At 40.9% G+C, this 20,413-nt stretch overlaps 1 protein-coding gene across 1 annotated transcript in view; it reads left to right on the forward strand.

The window, feature by feature from the left end:
- SEMA4G (semaphorin 4G) overlaps positions 1-20,413 on the forward strand; it is a 305,506-nt gene that overhangs the window by 203,506 nt on the left and 81,587 nt on the right. The window contains exons 6-8 of the mRNA XM_077455317.1: positions 3,104-3,197; positions 5,737-5,853; positions 12,067-12,224. Coding sequence (XP_077311443.1) covers positions 3,104-3,197; positions 5,737-5,853; positions 12,067-12,224 — 369 coding nt within the window. The remainder of the gene's footprint in view (positions 1-3,103; positions 3,198-5,736; positions 5,854-12,066; positions 12,225-20,413) is intronic.

Consider the following 20,413-nt stretch of genomic DNA (forward strand, 5'->3'; position numbering starts at 1 on the left):
GCTTAAGTTCTTAATTTTTAATTCTTAAAATCATAATAGTTGAACTTTATGAAAAATAGTCTTTTCGACTGGAAGTGATTGTGTTTGCGATGGTTTCAACTGCGGGCATTCCTTATTCTGGGTATAGCTACCAGGCTGTGTCTGACCATACAAGCAGAAATTAGGCAACGTAAGCTCACATGTTTAAAGCCCACAGGCCACATTTATGCATGGTTAAAGCTTTCGGATCCAGTCATTTAGCAGCAGCTAGACCACACTTCTGCTTTTGTAAGGAATGTAAGAAATTTTGTGTTATACACATCACTGATATCTTTGGAAGTAGCCACTGGACAGGAGAGCTGCATGCACTCATACATGAGCCAGTCACAGATAAATAGATCCAAAGCAGCCAGATGGAATTTGCAATTAGCCTGCGTATTTTTAGTTTATTATCATTTATTATGAATCTGAAGATATCCACTAATACTAACCATACAGGTATCTCAACTCTCTTAGGAAATCATAGGACAGAAATTTGCAAGTGAACATTGTTGACTTGTTTTACAGTTACGGGCTTTAGTGCTGTCACCCTTATCCTTAGTTTACTGCCTCATAAATCACTGACCTTTACATATAGTAGGTGAGATCGAAAAAAGTCCATCAAGTTCAACCTATGTGTGTGACTATATGTCAGTAGTACATTGTATATCCCTGTATGTTGCGGTCATTCAGGTGCTTGTCTAATAGTTTCTTGAAACTATCAATGCCCCCTGCTGAGACCACCACCTGTGGAAGGGAATTTCACATCCTTACAGTAAAGAACCCTCTACGTAGTTTAAGGATAAACCTCTTTTATTCTAATTTCAATGAGTAGCCATGAGTCTTGTTAAACTGCCTTCTGCAAAAAAGTTTTATCCCTATTGTGGGGTCACCAGTACGGTATTTGTATATTGAAATCATATCCCCTCTCAAGCATCTCTTCTCCAGAGAGAATACGTTCAGTGCTCGCAACCTTTCCTCATAACTAATATCCTCCAGACCCTTTATTAGCTTTGTTGGCCTTCTCTGTATTCGCTCCATTTCCAGTAGATCCTTCCTGAGGACTGGTGCCCAGAACTGGACAGCATACTCCAGGTGCGGCCAGACCAGAGTTGTAGAGCCGGAGAATTATCGTTTTATCTCTGGAATTAATCCCCTTTTTAATGTATGCCAATATTCTGTTTGCTTTGTTAGTAGCAGCTTGGCTTTGCATGCCATTGCTGAGCCTATCATCTACTAGGATCCCCAGGTCCTTTTCCATCCTAGATTCCCCTGACCTGAAACAAGCATGCAACCACTGATGTCTGCATAAGGCCTCATTCTCACAAGGCGGATCCGCTTGCATGGAGCCCGCCTCTGTCCGCCGGCTCAGCGGGAGATCTCTCCGTTGTTCTCCACTGAGCCGGCGGATTACAGGTCCCTCTCTGCTCACTGAGCAGGGAGGGGCTTGTCAAGCGCCTCTGGATTCTATGGAGAGATCGGATGAAAACAGACAGCATGTCCGTTTTCATCAGATCTCACCCGATCCAATCCGCCAGCGTCTGCTTTTGTTGGATCGGTCAGATGTCAGCGGACATGTCACTGCTGACATTCAGGTCCGCAGTCAAAACGGAAAAGATCCATATGACCGCACCAGATCCTTTACATTATAAAAACAATGGAACTTCCATATTTCTACCACCATAAGCTCACTTCAAAAGCACAATTAATCTCTTGTAAAACAAATTGCACCCATTGTCTCAGGGTGTTCTGAAATGGACCACCCTCCCTCTGGACATCCTTAAACTGAATAATCAAAGAAGCCGAATTAAGGTGAAAAATTGTCAACAGAACAGCACCACCTGCGCCCAATCAGAAGCAGGTACCGTTTAGGTATTAAGACAGCCAGTGGGGCTGACTGGGAAGATAGAATACCTGCAGCAGAGAATTTGTCCATCACACAACCAATAGGAATATGGGAAAGCCATACTTATGTTGGTCGCCCATAGAAATAAATGGGCCCACAACCTTTATATGCAGTATGAAAAAGGAATTTTTTTGAGAAAGGAAGTACAGCTATGTGGGGATGCACAGGGAAGATGACAGGATTAGTGCCGAAGCTAGTATTTCATGAAGAACCATTAGTAGAATGGTCATTAGCGAAGTACATATTTGAACGGACAAGTTTTAAAAGAAGGAAAAAAAAAGCATTACAAAGGTTAAATAATGTAGTGATCGCTATTTATTCCATAGATTTTTTTTTTTTTTTTATTATACATTAATTGTAACACATTTGATTTGAAAGTTCTGCTTTATGGGAATGTAATGTGGTTTTGTATATATTTTCTTATTCCGTATGATCAGGACTAAAAATATAATTTTAGAAAATAATTTCAAATTACAATTCTTAAAGCGGAAGTAAACCTATTCATAAAACCAGTTTCATTTCAGGCACGTGCCGAAAAATGTAACACTTCCATTGGTTGTGCTCTCAACCAAACTGTCAAACCATCCAATGGCTGGTGTCATAACTGATCACATGTGCAGCATCATGGCAGTTGTAGATTAAACAGAAGCAAAGATGAAAGCGATAGGAAGGTTTACTAATACTTTAAGCATGTTTTGATTTTCTTAATTAGTTAAATATGAAATATTGTCTAAATGTCTTCTAATGTTTTACAAGATACATTTAATTCTCTGGGGAAGCATGTTGTTTACAGATTTCAATAGCTGAAGCTCATACCACACAAACAGCAGAATGAATGAGATGGGCAACCTATTACCCTTTCCACATGTTTTTCCATACAGCTTTAAACAGACTTTGATTTGTGGAGTAAAAGTCTGAAACTAAGAATTATTTTATTTAGCAAACCCGTAATGTAATATGAATCCACAGTCCTGGTTGCACCCTGTACTAAATGTTTATTTGTAAAGCAAACAATTAGAATACATAGAAAAATATTTGAGCATTTCAGTTTAAAATGTGTAAACCAAAAATAAAAATTCCAGGAAATCATTATTGTTACCCTTAATTGTATTAGATGTTCCAGACCAGCTGCAGACACCATTTAATGTTGTGTTTTTTTTTGTTTTTTTTTATCATTAGGACATGAAGACATTTGCTTTACCTTTAACATGTGAAGATGGAAGAGAGAAGTGCCCATTTGATCCAGTTATAGGGTACACTGGCTTTCTTATTGGTAAGATTCATTCTTTGTAAGGCATACCCATCCAGCACATATTATCCTAGGTATATTGTTTCTCATGCTAGGGATTTATGTTACAGGTTTTACCCACCTTTATTTTGTCTTCCCTAGTTCTTGTATTCCCCTTCATCAGTATGTTGTTTATTTTTTTTATAATTCGATCTCTGTGTTTCTCTATGAAATGTAGGTAGAACATAGCTGGTGGAAGTTGCTGGCAGGGTCCTGTGAATGGCTTCCTTAAAGTATCACAGCACCCTTCCTCAGTACTTCTCATAAGAACCCTGATGCATGCAAAATAAAATAAAAAAAGTGTTTCCATGTAGACTGCCCAAGCGAATGCCCACATGTAACGCTTTGCAGGCGCTTTGACAGCGGTGCCCATTCATTTCAAAGGGCAGGAGCGGTGGAGGCTTTCCTGCCCCAAAGATGCTGCTTTCAGGACCATTTTTAACATTCTGCCAGCGCATCGCCCCAGTGTGAAAGCACTTTGGCTTTTAAACTGAATCCGCAGGGGAGGCGTTTTTCAGGCACTATTTTTTGTGCTGGATCACGTACTAGGTACGTGATCCAGCACAGGAGAGCCACCGTTTATATACTCTATTCAGTCGGCTATCCATTAAAGACATATTAAACAATGGCATCAGTGTGCTTGAGCTGGAGAGAGTCCAGAGAAGGGCAGCAATACTAATGGGGGGGCTGGAGGGTCTCGGTTATGCAGAATGACCCCAAACATTACACCTTTTTTCCCCTGGAGAAGACTCTTAAAAGAGAGGATATGATTGCAATATACAAATCTATAAATGACTCCAGCATTGGGATGAAAGTATTTAAACAAAGGTGTTTAAAATTGAACAAGCTTCCTGTCCAACTTCGTTATGTGGCCGCGTGTCTTCTTTAAACTGTGTAAGGGTTCTTTACTGTTAGAGTGGTAAGGAGGTGGAACTCCCTTCCACAGTTAGTGTCAGTAAGGGGTGTAGATGAATTGAAACTAAAACTTAGAGCTGTTTCTTAATCTTGGTACAAAAGTACCAAACGTCACCTGGTTTAGCAGGAACCGAACAACATTCAGTACATGTGTATTGCAGTCTGTTCAACAGAAGCGCCATTCGTATTCTGGTGGAGGGGAAGGGTCAGAATACAATAGCATAGCGGGAGATATCCCTTTTTCACATGTTATGGGGGGGGGGGGGGGGGGGGTTGGGCATCTGTCAGTCTGGTTGAACGAAAACTGACCGTTTATAGTCAGCTTTAGTGAACACAGTGTTCAGGGATATGGAAGATGATAGTGACATAAATGCACACGCTTTCCCTTAACTGCATGGACTGGTGTCTCTATTCATTCTTACCAACTATACATGTTAAAGCGGAGTTCCGCCTGCAAAAAAAAAAATTAAAGTCAGCAGCTACAAATACTGCAGCTTCTGACTTTTAAAATAAGGACACTTACCTGTCCAGGGCGCCCGCGATGTCCCCAACAGAAGCCAACCCGTCCCTTGGCTCTGGGTGGAGACACTGGCATCTTCAGTAAGGGAATCAGGAAGTAAAGCCTTGTGGCTTCATAGCCGGGTTCCTACTGTGCATACGCGAGTCGCTGTGCATGCTCTGAACAGTCCCTGCTGTCTTATGAGACCTGTGTGTCTCCCAAAAGACAGCGGGGGTTATGGAGGAGTTCGCCACGGATTCTGCCAGAAGTGTATCTGTTCCCCCATTAAAGGTGGCAAATGTGACACCCAATGGGGGGGGGAAGATTGTGAACCGGATCAGCGGAAGTTCCATTTCTGGGTGGACAGATCAGACAGACTCACTCTAACATTGTTCAAAAATCTTTGCAGTCAGCCATGATACCTCTTCCTGAGAAACGGCTAAAAGGTAATAATTATTAAAAAGAAAAAAAAAATGTAGGCATGCTGTGTGAATGCCAACATCTAACGTATAGTGACGTTTTCTCAAATTTGACTGCAAAAGTGGAAATAAGCTTTAAGCACTGCAGACATTTATGGTCAATTAATATTTCAGCTTTATTGGTAGGAATGTGTAGTGTTTTCATGTAGATTTGCTAGAGTATATTTATAATGAAAAATTGTGTTAGAGCAGCACCCGATGAGAACAAGGAAGGATCAGTTTCACAGAGATCTTCCAGTAAATTGGAAAATCTCCATTAATGATCATGGGCACTTCTGTTGGTCAAAAGTATTAATCTTCGACTCTATTGTAGCTCCTAAACAGGCTGATCCTCACCCGAGAGTCATGTTTATGAACATTTAACAGTAAAACAGACTATATAGCTTCGGTGAATGTTTCACCACAGGTCATGATCCTCTCTACGGTTTAGAGCATTGGATTATATGCAGCTGTTTTGCTCTCTGTGCCTCCACATGCAGATATTTACCTCTACCTTAAATTTATAAGTAGTTCACAGGTATATATGACTTATTTTTGATTTGTATAGTAGTTGCCCGCAAATTACTTTTTAGAATTTTTATTACATTCTAAAATGGAGGATCAAAGTGATTTATTGCTTCGTTGATTTTAGATGAGGTTCTGTACACGGCATCAGGCTATGGGTTCTACAGCGTACCGGATATACGAAAAAATGTTTCAGTGCTACACACATTGAAAACTGAAGCTTCACCTCTTCAATGGCTGAATGGTAAGATCTCATTTGTGCATAGTAGAGCTTATTTATAAAAACTAGCACAAAGAAATTTGTTTCTGGCTACACACACAGCAATTTGACTCCTAGGGAATAGCGATTTTGTAGAGATTTTCCTTATTTTTTTATAGTCAGAACTGAAAAATTATTTATACAAATATTTTTAACAGTGAGATTTGGTATGTTGCATGTTAATATTTTTTGTTCTTATTTTGAGCAATAGGTGGCACTGTAATCTTCTTTTCACATGGCTAGCTATTTTAGCTTTTAGTTTTGCTGAAAGAAATCTGTTTAAAGAATTCAGTTACTCAAGTTTGGCATTTCAGTCAATCAAATGGAGGCCCAAGTAATCTTCATTGCCTAAATGCTAGGACTCCATTACTATTATTATAATGTGAAAAATTCTCTTTGCAGAGAATTTACTAGTGCCTGTTTACTAGCGCCCCCTCCCATTTTTATTTAGCACGGGGGTGGGAGCGGAGCACTAGATACATTTTCATGCAAGGTCTTAATACATTTTGCACATTGTACAATATTTTGGCTCTGCATAAAAATAAAATGATTGGTGGATTTACAAGTATAGACTGGTGCATTGATATGCACACTTTGTTTTCCTGTAAAAGTTAACATTGATCCCACCCCCGCTTAACTATTCAGCCTTGCTGTCGGCCCTTACATGTAATAGTCAACCTTGTTGTTCAGTAGGCAGGTAGGAGAGGTCAGGTCTTTGCTGGAAATGTTAAAGAACATGTCATGAGAGCAATACCCTGCCAACTTTCTTTTGAGTATGCTAATTGACTAGTTATGGTGACCCACTGGCTTGAGTACTTTTGAGGCCCTGAACCAGTGACACTGGTTACTGGTGACAAGAAAACAATGCTGAGTGATTAGGTCAGTGAATAGATATTTCAGTTTTTGGCAGGTACCACTGGAGAGTTCAGCCATCTGACAATTTTCAAACTTGGATTTTTGAGGGTTTTGTTGGGATATCTATGACCTTGAGAGTTGGCAGTGGCCGTTACATGGGGTCTGCAGTCTCCATGTTTGATCTTTGTAATTTAAATAAAATAAAGCATAAAGGAGGTGTAAGGAATGTACATAATGTAGTCGGACCACCCAAACCTCTCAAATGGACGAGATCAGAGTTTGGTATTATGGTAGGCAGATCTTGACATTCAGTGTCCAAGGCCTATATGTAGCTAGGGGCTAATTGAAGCCACCAGATTTCACCTATAACCAAAATATTACTTTTGAGTGAATTGGCCCTTTAAAGGCATGTAAATATAAATTTCTGTATTTATTTTGTCCATATAAATCTTTCATCTGCTTTCCAAATGCACTGTGCTGACAAATCTCAGGAGGCCTGTTTATCGCAGTCTGTTACCTGATGGCATCTAATCTCACCGCTTCTCTTGTTTTATGTGAGCAGATATGCACATATCCCACTGCCCCAGAAATGTTTACTGTTGATATTCCCCCAACTTCTGACAAAATCACTGTTAGCTGTTCATTCGGGTATCGTGTGTTCATTTTCTGAGCTCCATTGGTTTTGACAAGTTTTCAGTTATCCTTTCATTATTGTATCTGTCTCTGCAAACCATCAGCTGCCACTCACGAACACCATGGTTCTAATCAGCACACACAATTGTCTTTTTACATACTGTACATATATTCTTGGTGTTTTTTAACCCGAATATGTGTGCCCAAGTGATTATTTCATACTGAGGGGGAAAGTGGCATCAATAATTCAGGGCAGACATATGAAATGCCTTCTGCTCATTCTCTGACATTTTTTGTTATGACATCCAGTAAACAAAAAGATCGTGAAACAGGATAGCAATTCACAATATGCCAAGCAGACTGATAGGAGCCTCCATACTTAAAGCTCTACTTGAGCAGATAAAAACACATACTGCAGCTTTGTGTTCATTAATATGATTAAATTTTTTTTTTTTATATATATATGCAAGCAGTGTATGTACATTCATTTGATGTTATATCAACCTCTTGCAAATCCCGAATACAGCAGAACTCTAGAGCAGAAGGAAGTGTGCTGCAGTTCCATGTGCTAAAAAAAAAGTTTGCTGATGGCAGTAAACAGCAGAGTGACCAAGAAATAAGCTTCTTTACCCACTTCAGCCCCGGACCATTTTGCTGGTCAAAGACCAGACCACTTTTTGCGATTCGGCACTGCGTCGCTTTAACTGACAACTGCACGGTCGTGCGACGTGACTCCCAAACAAAATTGACGTCTTTTTTTTTCCCCACAAATAGAGCTTTCTTTTGGTGGTATTTGAGCACCCCTGCGGTTTTAATTTTTTGCGCTATAAACAAAAATAGAGCGACAATTTTGAAAAAAAACATTATTTTTTACTTTTTGTTATAATAAATATCCCCCAAAAATATATAAAAAAACATTTTTTTCCCTCAGTTTAGGCCGATACGTATTCTTCTACATATTTTTGGTAAAAAAAATCACAATAAGCGATTATTGATTGGTTTGCGCAAAAGTTATAGCGTTTACAAAATAGGGGATAGTTTTATGGTATTTTTATTAATAATTTTTTTTTACTAGTAATGGCGGCGATCAGCGATTTTTAAAAAAAAAATTTTTATTGTGACTGCGACATTATGGCGGACACATCGGCCATTGTTGACACATTTTTGGGACCATTGTCATTTATACAGCAATCACTGCTATATAAATGCAGTGATTCCTGTGTAAATGACACTGGCAGTGAAGGGGTTAACCAGTGGGTGGCAGTGTAGGGGTTAAGTGTTCCTAGGAGTGTGTTACTAACTGTTGGGGGCTGGGCTTTCATTTAGTGAACACTGATCTCTGTTCCAACCACATGGAGCAGAGATCAGCGTCACTAGTTACTAGGCAGAACGGGGAAATGCTGTTTACAACGGCATTTCCTCGTTCAGCCGCCCCGTGAGACGATCGCGGGTATGCCCGTGGCGATCGAGTCTGCGGGACCCGCGACCGGACTCACGGGGGCCCCGACCAGCACGGCATTAGAGATTGGACGTAGCTGTACGCCAGTATGCCTGCCCGTGCCATTCTGCCAACGTACATCGGCGTGCGCTGGTCGGGAACCGGTTAAGGCTCCATGCACACTGAAGCTCAAAAAAGCTTTTTCTGGACGCCAGATTGCTGGCAGAAAGTGCTGGTTGAAAAACGTGCTTTTAACAGCGTTTTGTACTAGCGTTTATGAGCGTTTTATTAGCGTTGGCGTTTATGGGCGTTTTCAATGAAAATACACAGAGGACACTCCAAAAATCCCACAGTGCATTCCAAACTCCCACAATGCATTTAAAAATAGAATGCCGAACACTAATTAACGCGTGTTTATGAGCGTTTATCAATGTTTATGAGCGTTTATCGGCGTTTGACGTTTTATGGCGGTGAAAAACGGCACTTTGAATGCGAATTGCTGGCGTTCAGAAAAAAGCCCATAAACTCCACTGCTCATTAAAGCTAAAAAACGTCCATGTGTGCATGGACACATAGGCTAAGTATCTAAAATAAATATATATATTTCATCTGTGTATTTAGCAGTTAGCTTGGAATTCAGCTTTTAGCTAGGTATATTGCATTTGTTTTTCTTTTGTGTTAAACTGGCCATACGTACAAGACTAGATTATTTTCCTGGAATTCAGATGGTTTGCATACAGGATGCCCACGTGTAGCATTTAAACAAAGATATAACATTTCAAAATGCAGTGGTGATTGCATGTATTATATGTAACCATAGTAAATATGTAAGGTGAAAAAATTCCGGTTTATCTAGTCCCTGCATTATACATTTTGAATAGTTTTTTTAGAGCAGAACAAAAGATGGTCTGCACACAGATTTCATTCCTTGATGGTATTATGGGGATTTTTGATTAGGTAGAGGGTTTTCAGCAGGTAAGTTGAAGGGACTAGTAAAATAAAAAGATAGGTTATCATTGTATGACAAGCTCACTGCCAGTAAAGCAATAGTTCTGAAAAAGTTAAAGCGGTTCTAAAGGCTTTTTTTTTTCCAGAATAGGACACCAGTTTTCTAGGTAAATATATTTCTATAGGTGCTATTGAAAATTTTCACCACATGTCAATAACAACCCATGTAATCCATACAATCAAAGAAACCAAACAATTAAGTTCATGAATTTAGTTATGTGTAATAAAATGGAATGACACAGGGAACAATATTGAAGTATTTAAGACATAAAGAAAGGGAGGTGCAAAAAGGCATGGGAAAAAAGCTTTCCTGATGACCCAATACATTTTCCGAAACGCGTAGAGGCTGCTAGGAACTCCGTTCTTGTCACTTCCGGTACCAAGGGAAAACGAGGCTCGGAACGCACTCGGAGACTGTGGCAAATATGCCGCCACTTGTAGGGGATTGGAGCATTAGCGAGACAGATCTGAACCCCATCCCCGCACATACGGCTGGACATGCTTGGTGCCGGAAATAGGCACAGGGACATGTGAGTTAAAATTTTGTTTTTTTACCTTTTAAATAAATGTTTTACTATATAATACACTATGATGGCTATTCATATATCTCCATGAGAAACAATTAGTGAAAGAGGCCCCCATATACTGCTTGGAAAGGCTGTTGGTGAAACCTTTAACGGAGTGGTTATCCTAAATGAAACAAAGGCGCATATACAGACTTAATCTGATGAGTGGCCATTTTGGCAGGTGGTGGTGAAGTCACTCGATTGGTGGATAGAAGAAGCACTTTATAAAAGAAGCACTTTATATAGGAGGAATTTAGTGGCACTGGAGTGATCACTCACCTAGGACATTCATGTGGCACTGGGATTTTTTTTCTTTTTTCTTTTTATTTTATACATATATATTGTTTAAATATATTGTTTTATATTTTTGCATCTTCCACCCATATTGTCTATATTAATTGCACTTTATATAGTAGGATGAGAGTAAAGCGAGGAATTTAATTGAGGCACGTCACTTTATGTGGTTTTGTATAAAACACTGTGAAAGTGATATTTGACACTAACTGATTGTGGTGGTAGTTAGCGCAATCCATATTACACGCATATTTTAAATTAAATGTGTCTACTTATATAGTGACATTTATACCAGATTGCAGCAAACTAAGATATAATCTGTTAAAACCTGTTGCGCCGGTAATTCGCTACGTGGCATATTCACCAAGGCCAGGAATTTGGTGGACAAGATGGGAGAACTAGAGCTACTGTTGTTGTATGAGGAGGATTTAGATTTTGTAGGAATTACAGAGACTTGGTTCGACAGCTCTCATGATTTGGCTGGCAAGCATTCAAGGGTATTCCCTATATCACAGGGATAGAGAGGGTAAAAAAGGAGGAAGGGTATGCCTGTATATCAAAAAAGATGTACAAGTGAATGTGAAGGATGACATCATTAAGGGAACAAGGGAGGAGGTGAAATCCTTATGGGTAGAGCTACAAAGGGAGGAAACTAAGGGGAAAGTAATACTGGGCGTATGCTATAGGCCCCCTAACCAGAGGGAGTAGGCGGATATATGACAGAGGCGGGTAGATGACAGGCTCAGAATTGGCATGCAATGCCAAGCTGCTGCAAGCAAAGCAAACAGAATATTGGCATGCATTAAAAAGGGGATTAACTACAAAGATAAAATAATAATTCTCCCTCTCTACAAGACTCTGGTCCGGCCACACCTGGAGTATGCTGTCCAGTTCTGGGCCCCAGTCCTCATGAAGGATGTACTGGAACTGGAGAGAATCCAAAGAAGGGCAACAAAGCTAATAAAGGGACTGGAGGAAAGGTTACGAGCCCTGAACAACTTCTCTCTGTCACAGGAAGTGACACAGGTTGTACATTCTGACAGGTTGCTTGTTTTGTCAGAACACAGACACTCTCCACTCCTCCTCCTTCCCTGAGTGCCCCCTCAGCAAGCTGTATGCTGAGTGGGCACAAGTGTGGGCGCACTTCTGAGCCAGGCTGTGCGTGTCCATCCTTTCGCTCCCTCCTCACAGAATTTGGCAGACTGCAGCAGGAGCCAATGGCTCTCATTGCTGCCTGTGCTTCTTGTAAGAAGAGAGAGAGGAGAGACCAGCACAACACTGGATTTCTGACAGGCTCAGGTAGGTGTTTAGAAATGGGTGGGGGGTAGCCACTTTAAACATGTCCCTCCTGTGTACAAGTCCCTGACTGCCAACTGCTTATTTGTAGTGTTTTGCTTTTCACAGATGCTGAGTTTGTATCTTCATCTTTGGTTCAAGAAAGTGTAAATTCTACAATAGGAGATGATGACAAAATCTACTACTTCTTCAATGAACAAGTCAAGGAAGAAAGTTCTGAGTTTCTAGCCAACACCAAAGTTGCAAGAGTCGCTCGGGTGTGCAAGGTAGGTAACTTAATCTAGATTTTGCGGTTCCTTGTGGTGCACCTACACTTAGTAAAAAAAATACATGAAATTAGTTTCCACTGCATCTCCCTTTCTGCCATCTGGGCTTGGGTGCTTCCATGTTCTTGAACATGTATTCTATGATTGACCATAGAGAAATGGTTGTGAGAGCAAGTCTACCCAGGGGCCCATGAGGCTGCCTTCTCTGTCCACCATCATATAAACTGTATGTAAAGCCTAGCAATAAACTTTTCTTGTTTGTTTCACATTTGGTCTGTTAAATATACTGGTAAATAAATGTAAAGGTAAATAAGCGATTATTGATTGGTTTGCGCAAAAGTTATAGCGTTTACAAAATAGGGGATAGTTTTATGGTATTTTTATTAATAATTTTTTTTTACTAGTAATGGCGGCGATCAGCGATTTTTAAAAAAAAATTTTTTATTGTGGCTGCGACATTATGGCGGACACATCGGCCATTGTTGACACATTTTTGGGACCATTGTCATTTATACAGCAATCACTGCTATATAAATGCAGTGATTCCTGTGTAAATGACACTGGCAGTGAAGGGGTTAACCAGTGGGTGGCAGTGTAGGGGTTAAGTGTTCCTAGGAGTGTGTTACTAACTGTTGGGGGCTGGGCTTTAATTTAGTGAACACTGATCTCTGTTCCAACCACATGGAGCAGAGATCAGCGTCACTAGTTACTAGGCAGAACGGGGAAATGCTGTTTACAACGGCATTTCCTCGTTCAGCCGCCCCGTGAGACGATCGCGGGTATGCCCGTGGCGATCGAGTCTGCGGGACCCGCGACCGGACTCACGGGGGCCCCGACCAGCACGGCATTAGAGATTGGACGTAGCTGTACGCCAGTATGCCTGCCCGTGCCATTCTGCCAACGTACATCGGCGTGCGCTGGTCGGGAACCGGTTAAGGCTCCATGCACACTGAAGCTCAAAAAAGCTTTTTCTGGACGCCAGATTGCTGGCAGAAAGTGCTGGTTGAAAAACGTGCTTTTAACAGCGTTTTGTACTAGCGTTTATGAGCGTTTTATTAGCGTTGGCGTTTATGGGCGTTTTCAATGAAAATACACAGAGGACACTCCAAAAATCCCACAGTGCATTCCAAACTCCCACAATGCATTTAAAAATAGAATGCCGAACACTAATTAATGCGTGTTTATGAGCGTTTATCAATGTTTATGAGCGTTTATCGGCGTTTGACGTTTTATGGCGGTGAAAAACGGCACTTTGAATGCGAATTGCTGGCGTTCAGAAAAAAGCCCATAAACTCCACTGCTCATTAAAGCTAAAAAACGTCCATGTGTGCATGGACACATAGGCTAAGTATCTAAAATAAATATATATATTTCATCTGTGTATTTAGCAGTTAGCTTGGAATTCAGCTTTTAGCTAGGTATATTGCATTTGTTTTTCTTTTGTGTTAAACTGGCCATACGTACAAGACTAGATTATTTTCCTGGAATTCAGATGGTTTGCATACAGGATGCCCACGTGTAGCATTTAAACAAAGATATAACATTTCAAAATGCAGTGGTGATTGCATGTATTATATGTAACCATAGTAAATATGTAAGGTGAAAAAATTCCGGTTTATCTAGTCCCTGCATTATACATTTTGAATAGTTTTTTTAGAGCAGAACAAAAGATGGTCTGCACACAGATTTCATTCCTTGATGGTATTATGGGGATTTTTGATTAGGTAGAGGGTTTTCAGCAGGTAAGTTGAAGGGACTAGTAAAATAAAAAGATAGGTTATCATTGTATTATCATTGTACTGGAACTGGAGAGAATCCAAAGAAGGGCAACAAAGCTAATAAAGGGACTGGAGGAAAGGTTACGAGCCCTGAACAACTTCTCTCTGTCACAGGAAGTGACACAGGTTGTACATTCTGACAGGTTGCTTGTTTTGTCAGAACACAGACACTCTCCACTCCTCCTCCTTCCCTGAGTGCCCCCTCAGCAAGCTGTATGCTGAGTGGGCACAAGTGTGGGCGCACTTCTGAGCCAGGCTGTGCGTGTCCATCCTTTCGCTCCCTCCTCACAGAATTTGGCAGACTGCAGCAGGAGCCAATGGCTCTCATTGCTGCCTGTGCTTCTTGTAAGAAGAGAGAGAGGAGAGACCAGCACAGAAATTAGTTTCCACTGCATCTCCCTTTCTGCCATCTGGGCTTGGGTGCTTCCATGTTCTTGAACATGTATTCTATGATTGACCATAGAGAAATGGTTGTGAGAGCAAGTCTACCCAGGGGCCCATGAGGCTGCCTTCTCTGTCCACCATCATATAAACTGTATGTAAAGCCTAGCAATAAACTTTTCTTGTTTGTTTCACATTTGGTCTGTTAAATATACTGGTAAAAGCATTTTGTTATCTGCTGGATAACGGAAAAAATTAATGGTGTGAGAATTCAGACCAGTGCTGAGTCTTGTGCCGTCTTGTGCACATTCCCTTTGTTATTTTGTGGAGTCTAAGTCGCCCAATTAACAGTTATCTTAAAGCGGAGTTCTACACAAAAATGGAACTTCCACACTTTTTGGAACCCTCACCCCCCCGTTGTCACATTTTGCAAATTTGGGGGGGGGGGGGGGCGTACAAATACCTGTATAATACAGGTATTTGCACCCACACTTCTGAGCATAGACTCCCACGGGAGCTATGCCACTCCGGACCCCCCTCCACGAAGATGGCGACGGCAGCATCCAAAGACCGAGGGATGGGGCGGCCTCAGTTGCTGACATCGCAGGCACCCTGGACAGGTAAGTGTCCTTATTTTAAAAGTCAGAAGCTGCAGTATTTGTAGCTGCTGACTTTAAAAAAATAAAATAAAAAATTGGCGGACCTACGCTTTAAGACTACAAAAGAATTAGTGTCTATGTTGTGTACAGTTACGTTGCCCATAGATGGATCATAATTTGGCTGGTTTAGCAGGGAACAGCCAAAGTTGAATACATTAGTGACTGTTCCTGATAGACTTGTAATGCCGCGATCGAATTGTATGACGTACTTAGTCCGTTGAAATGCATTTCAACGGACAATCCGATCGTGTGTGGGCTTCAGCTGACTTTTTCAGCGTGAAGTCCGGAGTACTAAGAAGGTCGGTTTGCACACCAATCTTCCCGTCGTACTTTGGTTTCAGCGGACAATACGTTCGTCAGTATGCTAGTCCGACGGACTAAGAATGGCGCATGCCCAGAAAGGATTTACAGGGCGGAAGCGTTCTGTCTTGTAAAACTAGTGTTCGTATTGAAGCTAGCACATTCGTCATGCTGCTAATTTTGTGATCTTTTAATATAGCACATTCTTTTCTTCTTCATAATGCGAGAAAAGTGAAGTTGCTTTGCTGCTTATATTCACACAGAGTTATCACAAATGTCTTTATTCATCCTCATCTTATGATTAATATTCCAATTCGAGAATAAATAAAAAAATAAAAATAACGGACGAATTAAGCTGAAGTCTGAAAAGCGCGAATCGTCTCTAACCATACTTCCACTAACGCAAAGTCAGCAGAAGGAGCCCAAAGGGTGCTTTGCTGTGTCTTGGACTTCCTATTTCTAGTCCCGTCGTACGTGCTGTACGTCATCGCGCAAGCTTTCGTCGGACTGTTTGTGTATCCGTGTGTGGCCAAGTCCGTTCGGTAGAAAGTCCACCGGATTGTCCGCCGGATTGTATGACGGACTAAGTACGTCATACAATTCGATCGTGTGTACGCGGCATTACTTACAGGTCTTGACCCTCTCCTAGCCTGTGACTGGACAGTGAAACACAATAATAATAAGCTCATTTCTGTGTTACTCTGCTTGCTTTTCTTATTAGCATATAAGCACTGTATTAGTGGAGTATTGAAATCATGCGAGGAAGCTTCTTGGAGGCAGAGAATACTTTGTTGTCATGGAGAAATATCAGAACATGTCTTTATTATCATGGAACAGACAGGAAGAGAACACAAGCGAGTGCATTGAGCATAGATAGACACTTCATCCTGTTATATCATAGAATATAAGAACTATACACTATAATACTACAGCACCACCTGCTGGCATAGATGGGTATAACGTACAGTTCTGCTCATAAGTTTACATACCCTGGCACGATTTCTTGGCCATTTTTCAGAGAATATGAATGATAACACAAAAACATTTCTTTCAGTCATGGTTAGTGTTTGGCTGAAACCATTTATTATCAATAATAAATGATAAATGTACTCTTTTTAAATTATAATCACAACAGAAACTATTCAAATGTAAAACATTTTGAAAACCATTTATCATTTTCCTTCCACTTCACAATTATGTGTCACTTTGTGTTGGTCTATCATATAAAATCCCAATAAAATTATGTTTTTGGTTGTGACATGACAAAATGTGAAAAATTTCAAGGGGTATAAATACTTTTTCATGTGTGTGTGCGTACAAATATACATACATACATATACACAGTGCCTTGAAAAAGTATTTATACCCCTTGAAATTTTCCACATTTTGTCATGTCACAACCAATGGCCACCGTTATTTTCCAGCACTGTCTTAACCCTTCTGGGCATGGAGTTAACCAGAGTTTCACAGGTTGCCACTGGAGTCCTCTTCCACTCTTCAATGACGACATCACAAAGCTGATGGATGTTAGAGACCTTGCGCTCCTCCACCTTCTGTTTGAGGATGCCCCACAGATGCTTAATAGGGTTTAGGTGTGGAGACATGCTTGGCCAGTCCATCACCTTCATCCTCAGCTTTCTTTAGCAAGGCAGTGGTCATCTTGGAGGTGTGTTTGCGGTCATTATCACATTGGAATACTGCCCTGCGGCCCAGTCTCTCTGAAGGGAGGCTATCATGCTCTACTTCAGTATGTCACAGTACATTAGTACCACGTTAGCATTCAAGGTTCCCTCAATGAACTCTAGCTCCCCAGTGCCGCAGACCCTCTGACCACCATGCTTGACTGTAGGCAAGACATACTGGCTTTGTACTCCTCACCTGGTTGCAATCTCACACGCTTGACATCATCTGAACCAAATAAGTTTATCTTGGTCTCATCTGACCACAGGACGTGATTCCAGTAATCAATGTCCTGAGTCTGCTTGTCTTCAGCAAACTGCGGGCTTTCTTGTGCATCATCTTTAGAAGAGGCTTCCTTTTAGAACAACCATGCAGACCAGTTTGATGCAGTGTACAGCATATGGCCCGAACAATGGCAGGCTGACCCGCACCCCTTCAACCTCTGCAGCAATGCTGGCAGCACTCATACGTCTATTTTCCAAAGAGAACCTCTGGATATGACGCTGAGCATGTGCACTCAACTTCTTTGGTCGACCATGGCGAGGCCTGTTCTGAGTGGAACCTGTCCTGTTAAACCGCTGTATAGTCTTGGCCATCGCGTTGCAGCTCAGTGTCAGGGTCTTGGCAATCTTCTTATAGCCTAGGCCATCTTTATGTAGAGCAACAATTCTTTTTTTTCAGATCCTCAGAAAGTTCTTTGCCATGAGGTGCCATGTTGAACTTCCAGTGACCAGTATAAGAGAGTGAGAGCGATAACGCCAAATTTAGCATACCTGTTCCCCATTCACACCTGGAACCTTGTAACACTAATGAGTCACATGACACTGCAGAGAAAAAATGGCTAATTGGGCCACATTTGAACATTTTCCATTAGGGGTGTACTCATTTTTGTTGCCAGCAGTTTAGACATTAATGGCTGTGTGTTGAGTTATTTTGAGGGGACAGCAAATTTACACTGTTATACAAGCTGTACACTCACTACTTTACATTGTAGCAAAGTGTAATTTCTTCATTTCTTCAGTGTTGTCACATGAAAATATATAATAAAATATTTACAAAAATGAGAGGGGTGTACTCAGTTTTGTGAGATACTATGTGAATCTATCTATATATATATATATATATATATATATATATATATATATATATATATATATATATATATAAAATAATGTGTGTGGTTTATATGTGTGTTTATATATTTATATACTGTAGTTTAACTACTTGCTTACTGGACACTTAAACCACCCTCCTGCCCAGACCAATTTTCAGCTTTCAGCGATGTCGCACTTTGAATAACAATTGCGCAGTTATACAACACTGTACCCAAATTCAATTTGTATAATTTTTTACCACAAATAGAGCTTTCTTTTGGTGGTATTTGATCACCTCTGTGTTTTTTTTGTTTTGTTTTGTTTTTTTTGGGGTAAAAAAATGTAAAAAGACCGAATTTAAAAAAACAACATTTTATTTATTTTTTTATATTTTGTTATAAAATTTTAAACAGGTAATTTTTCTCCTTCATTAATGTACGCTGATGAGACAGCCCTGATAGGGACTGATGGGTGGCAGCGATGGGCACTGATGAGTGGCAATAATGGGCACTGATTGGTTACACTGATAAGCAGCACTGCTAGGTGGCACCGATAAGCAGCACTGGTGGGCAGTTGATAGGTGGCACTTGTGGGCATTGCTAGGTGGCACTGTGGGCACTGGCAGGTGGCACTGGCAAGGGTTACTGGTGTGCAAAAGATGAGGCATAATTGCCTCTTCCTCTACGGGACCGATGTCCCTTGCAGAGCCGATGATCGCCTTTTTTCTCTCCTTAGGCTGTCAGCGTGAGGAGAAAAAAAAAGATTACTGAGCCTTTGTTTACATCATGTGATCAGCTGTGATTGGCTGACAGCTGATCACATGGTAAGGAGCCGGGACCGGCCCCTTACTCGGATTGGTGATCACCCGAGTCTCAGTGACTCGGTGATTGCAGGGCACGCACAGTCAGCGGGCACAAGGAAGGCCCTCACATGACGGCCTCCCGGAAATTCAGGTCCGCGCTGTGGCCGTCATTCGGCTATAGCGCGGACATCAAGCGGTTAATCTGGATACGTTTCTGTGTTACATCTTTATAATCAAACAAGAACTAAATATATCAAGCCTTTGTTATATTCAGGATAAACAGCTCATGGTATGCTCATTCATTTTACACAAGGTCTTAGGAACAATTTGACAATAAGATTTCCAGTGGAAAAAAAGGTACTGGCAAATCTGGCTCGGCTTAGATTGTTTGCTCCGTGGGAGAGTTTTCTTTCCTCCTTTCTCTGTCTTGTGTTTCTTTCAGTCAGTCCTATCCTATCTGTTCTGTGTAGGATAATAGCGATTGTGTTTTACTAAGACTTGTTGGCAGCACTCCTCATATTGAGTAAAGTGGTCTCAAAAGAACACTTTGTCAGGCATGCTTCTTGTGTTAACAGAAGGCTATAAATGCGTTCATTTCTCAGCTGTTCCAAAACATCACAAAATAGCGCACGTTTGCCCGAAATAAAAACAAGCTGTAAACTCATAGGCGTTATCAGATAAGGCACGTTTCCCCAGTAAACTCATTTCTTGTTTTGTTACAAGCCATCAGCCAGAATATTTTACAATGCATGCAGATGGTAAATAGCTTCATTTCTTATCAATTTCTACAACATTTCCCTTTACTGAAAATGGGTTTCACAACAGACTCATTAGCTAGTGCATTGAACTCTTGTTGTCACAGTCAGGTGACTGAGCAGGGACAGAGTAATGGAGTCTCATTTTCAGAAAGATGTACAGCTTTTCATTGTGCAAGAGAATACATTGGTCACACAACCCTTTCTTAGACCAAAAGTATGACTAATAGTATATATTGTGTATGTACAGAAACCTATGAAAGGCTTGGCCATACAATTATGCAATTTTCTTTCCTTCAACCACAGGTGGAAGAAAAGAAAATTGCTTGATTTCCTCCTCAACATAGTGTTAATGGGGGAACCCCTCCCACAGCGCCATTTGCATTCTGCCAATGGGGAGCGCAGGGATCTTTCCCCACCGACAGAATACAATGATCACTGTTGGTGGGTATAGCCGCCAGCATTGGCACAAATTTTTGGTCAGTTTTCTGTTTTTGATATGTGCTTGTACGCAATTATTTGATGGGTACATTTGGCCTGCAGTTAACCACCTCCTGGCCTGCATCTGCTCTGTTTGAAGTAGGATTTGCATTCCCAAAAACTTGTGTGGAATGAAAAAAGTGGACTAAAGACTTTTGGCTCAAGCCCATGTATAGTTTGTCCCAACCCTTGTAACTGTCAATGTTGCTTGGTGGCTTGGTCTACATATGGATATGGAGAAACATACCAATAGTTAATAC

This window comes from Lithobates pipiens, unplaced genomic scaffold (genome assembly GCF_037356315.1).
Source record: "Lithobates pipiens isolate NorthernLeopardFrog02 unplaced genomic scaffold, aLitPip1_a1.2 Scaffold_25, whole genome shotgun sequence".
In the NCBI taxonomy this organism is placed as follows: Eukaryota; Metazoa; Chordata; class Amphibia; order Anura; family Ranidae; genus Lithobates; species Lithobates pipiens.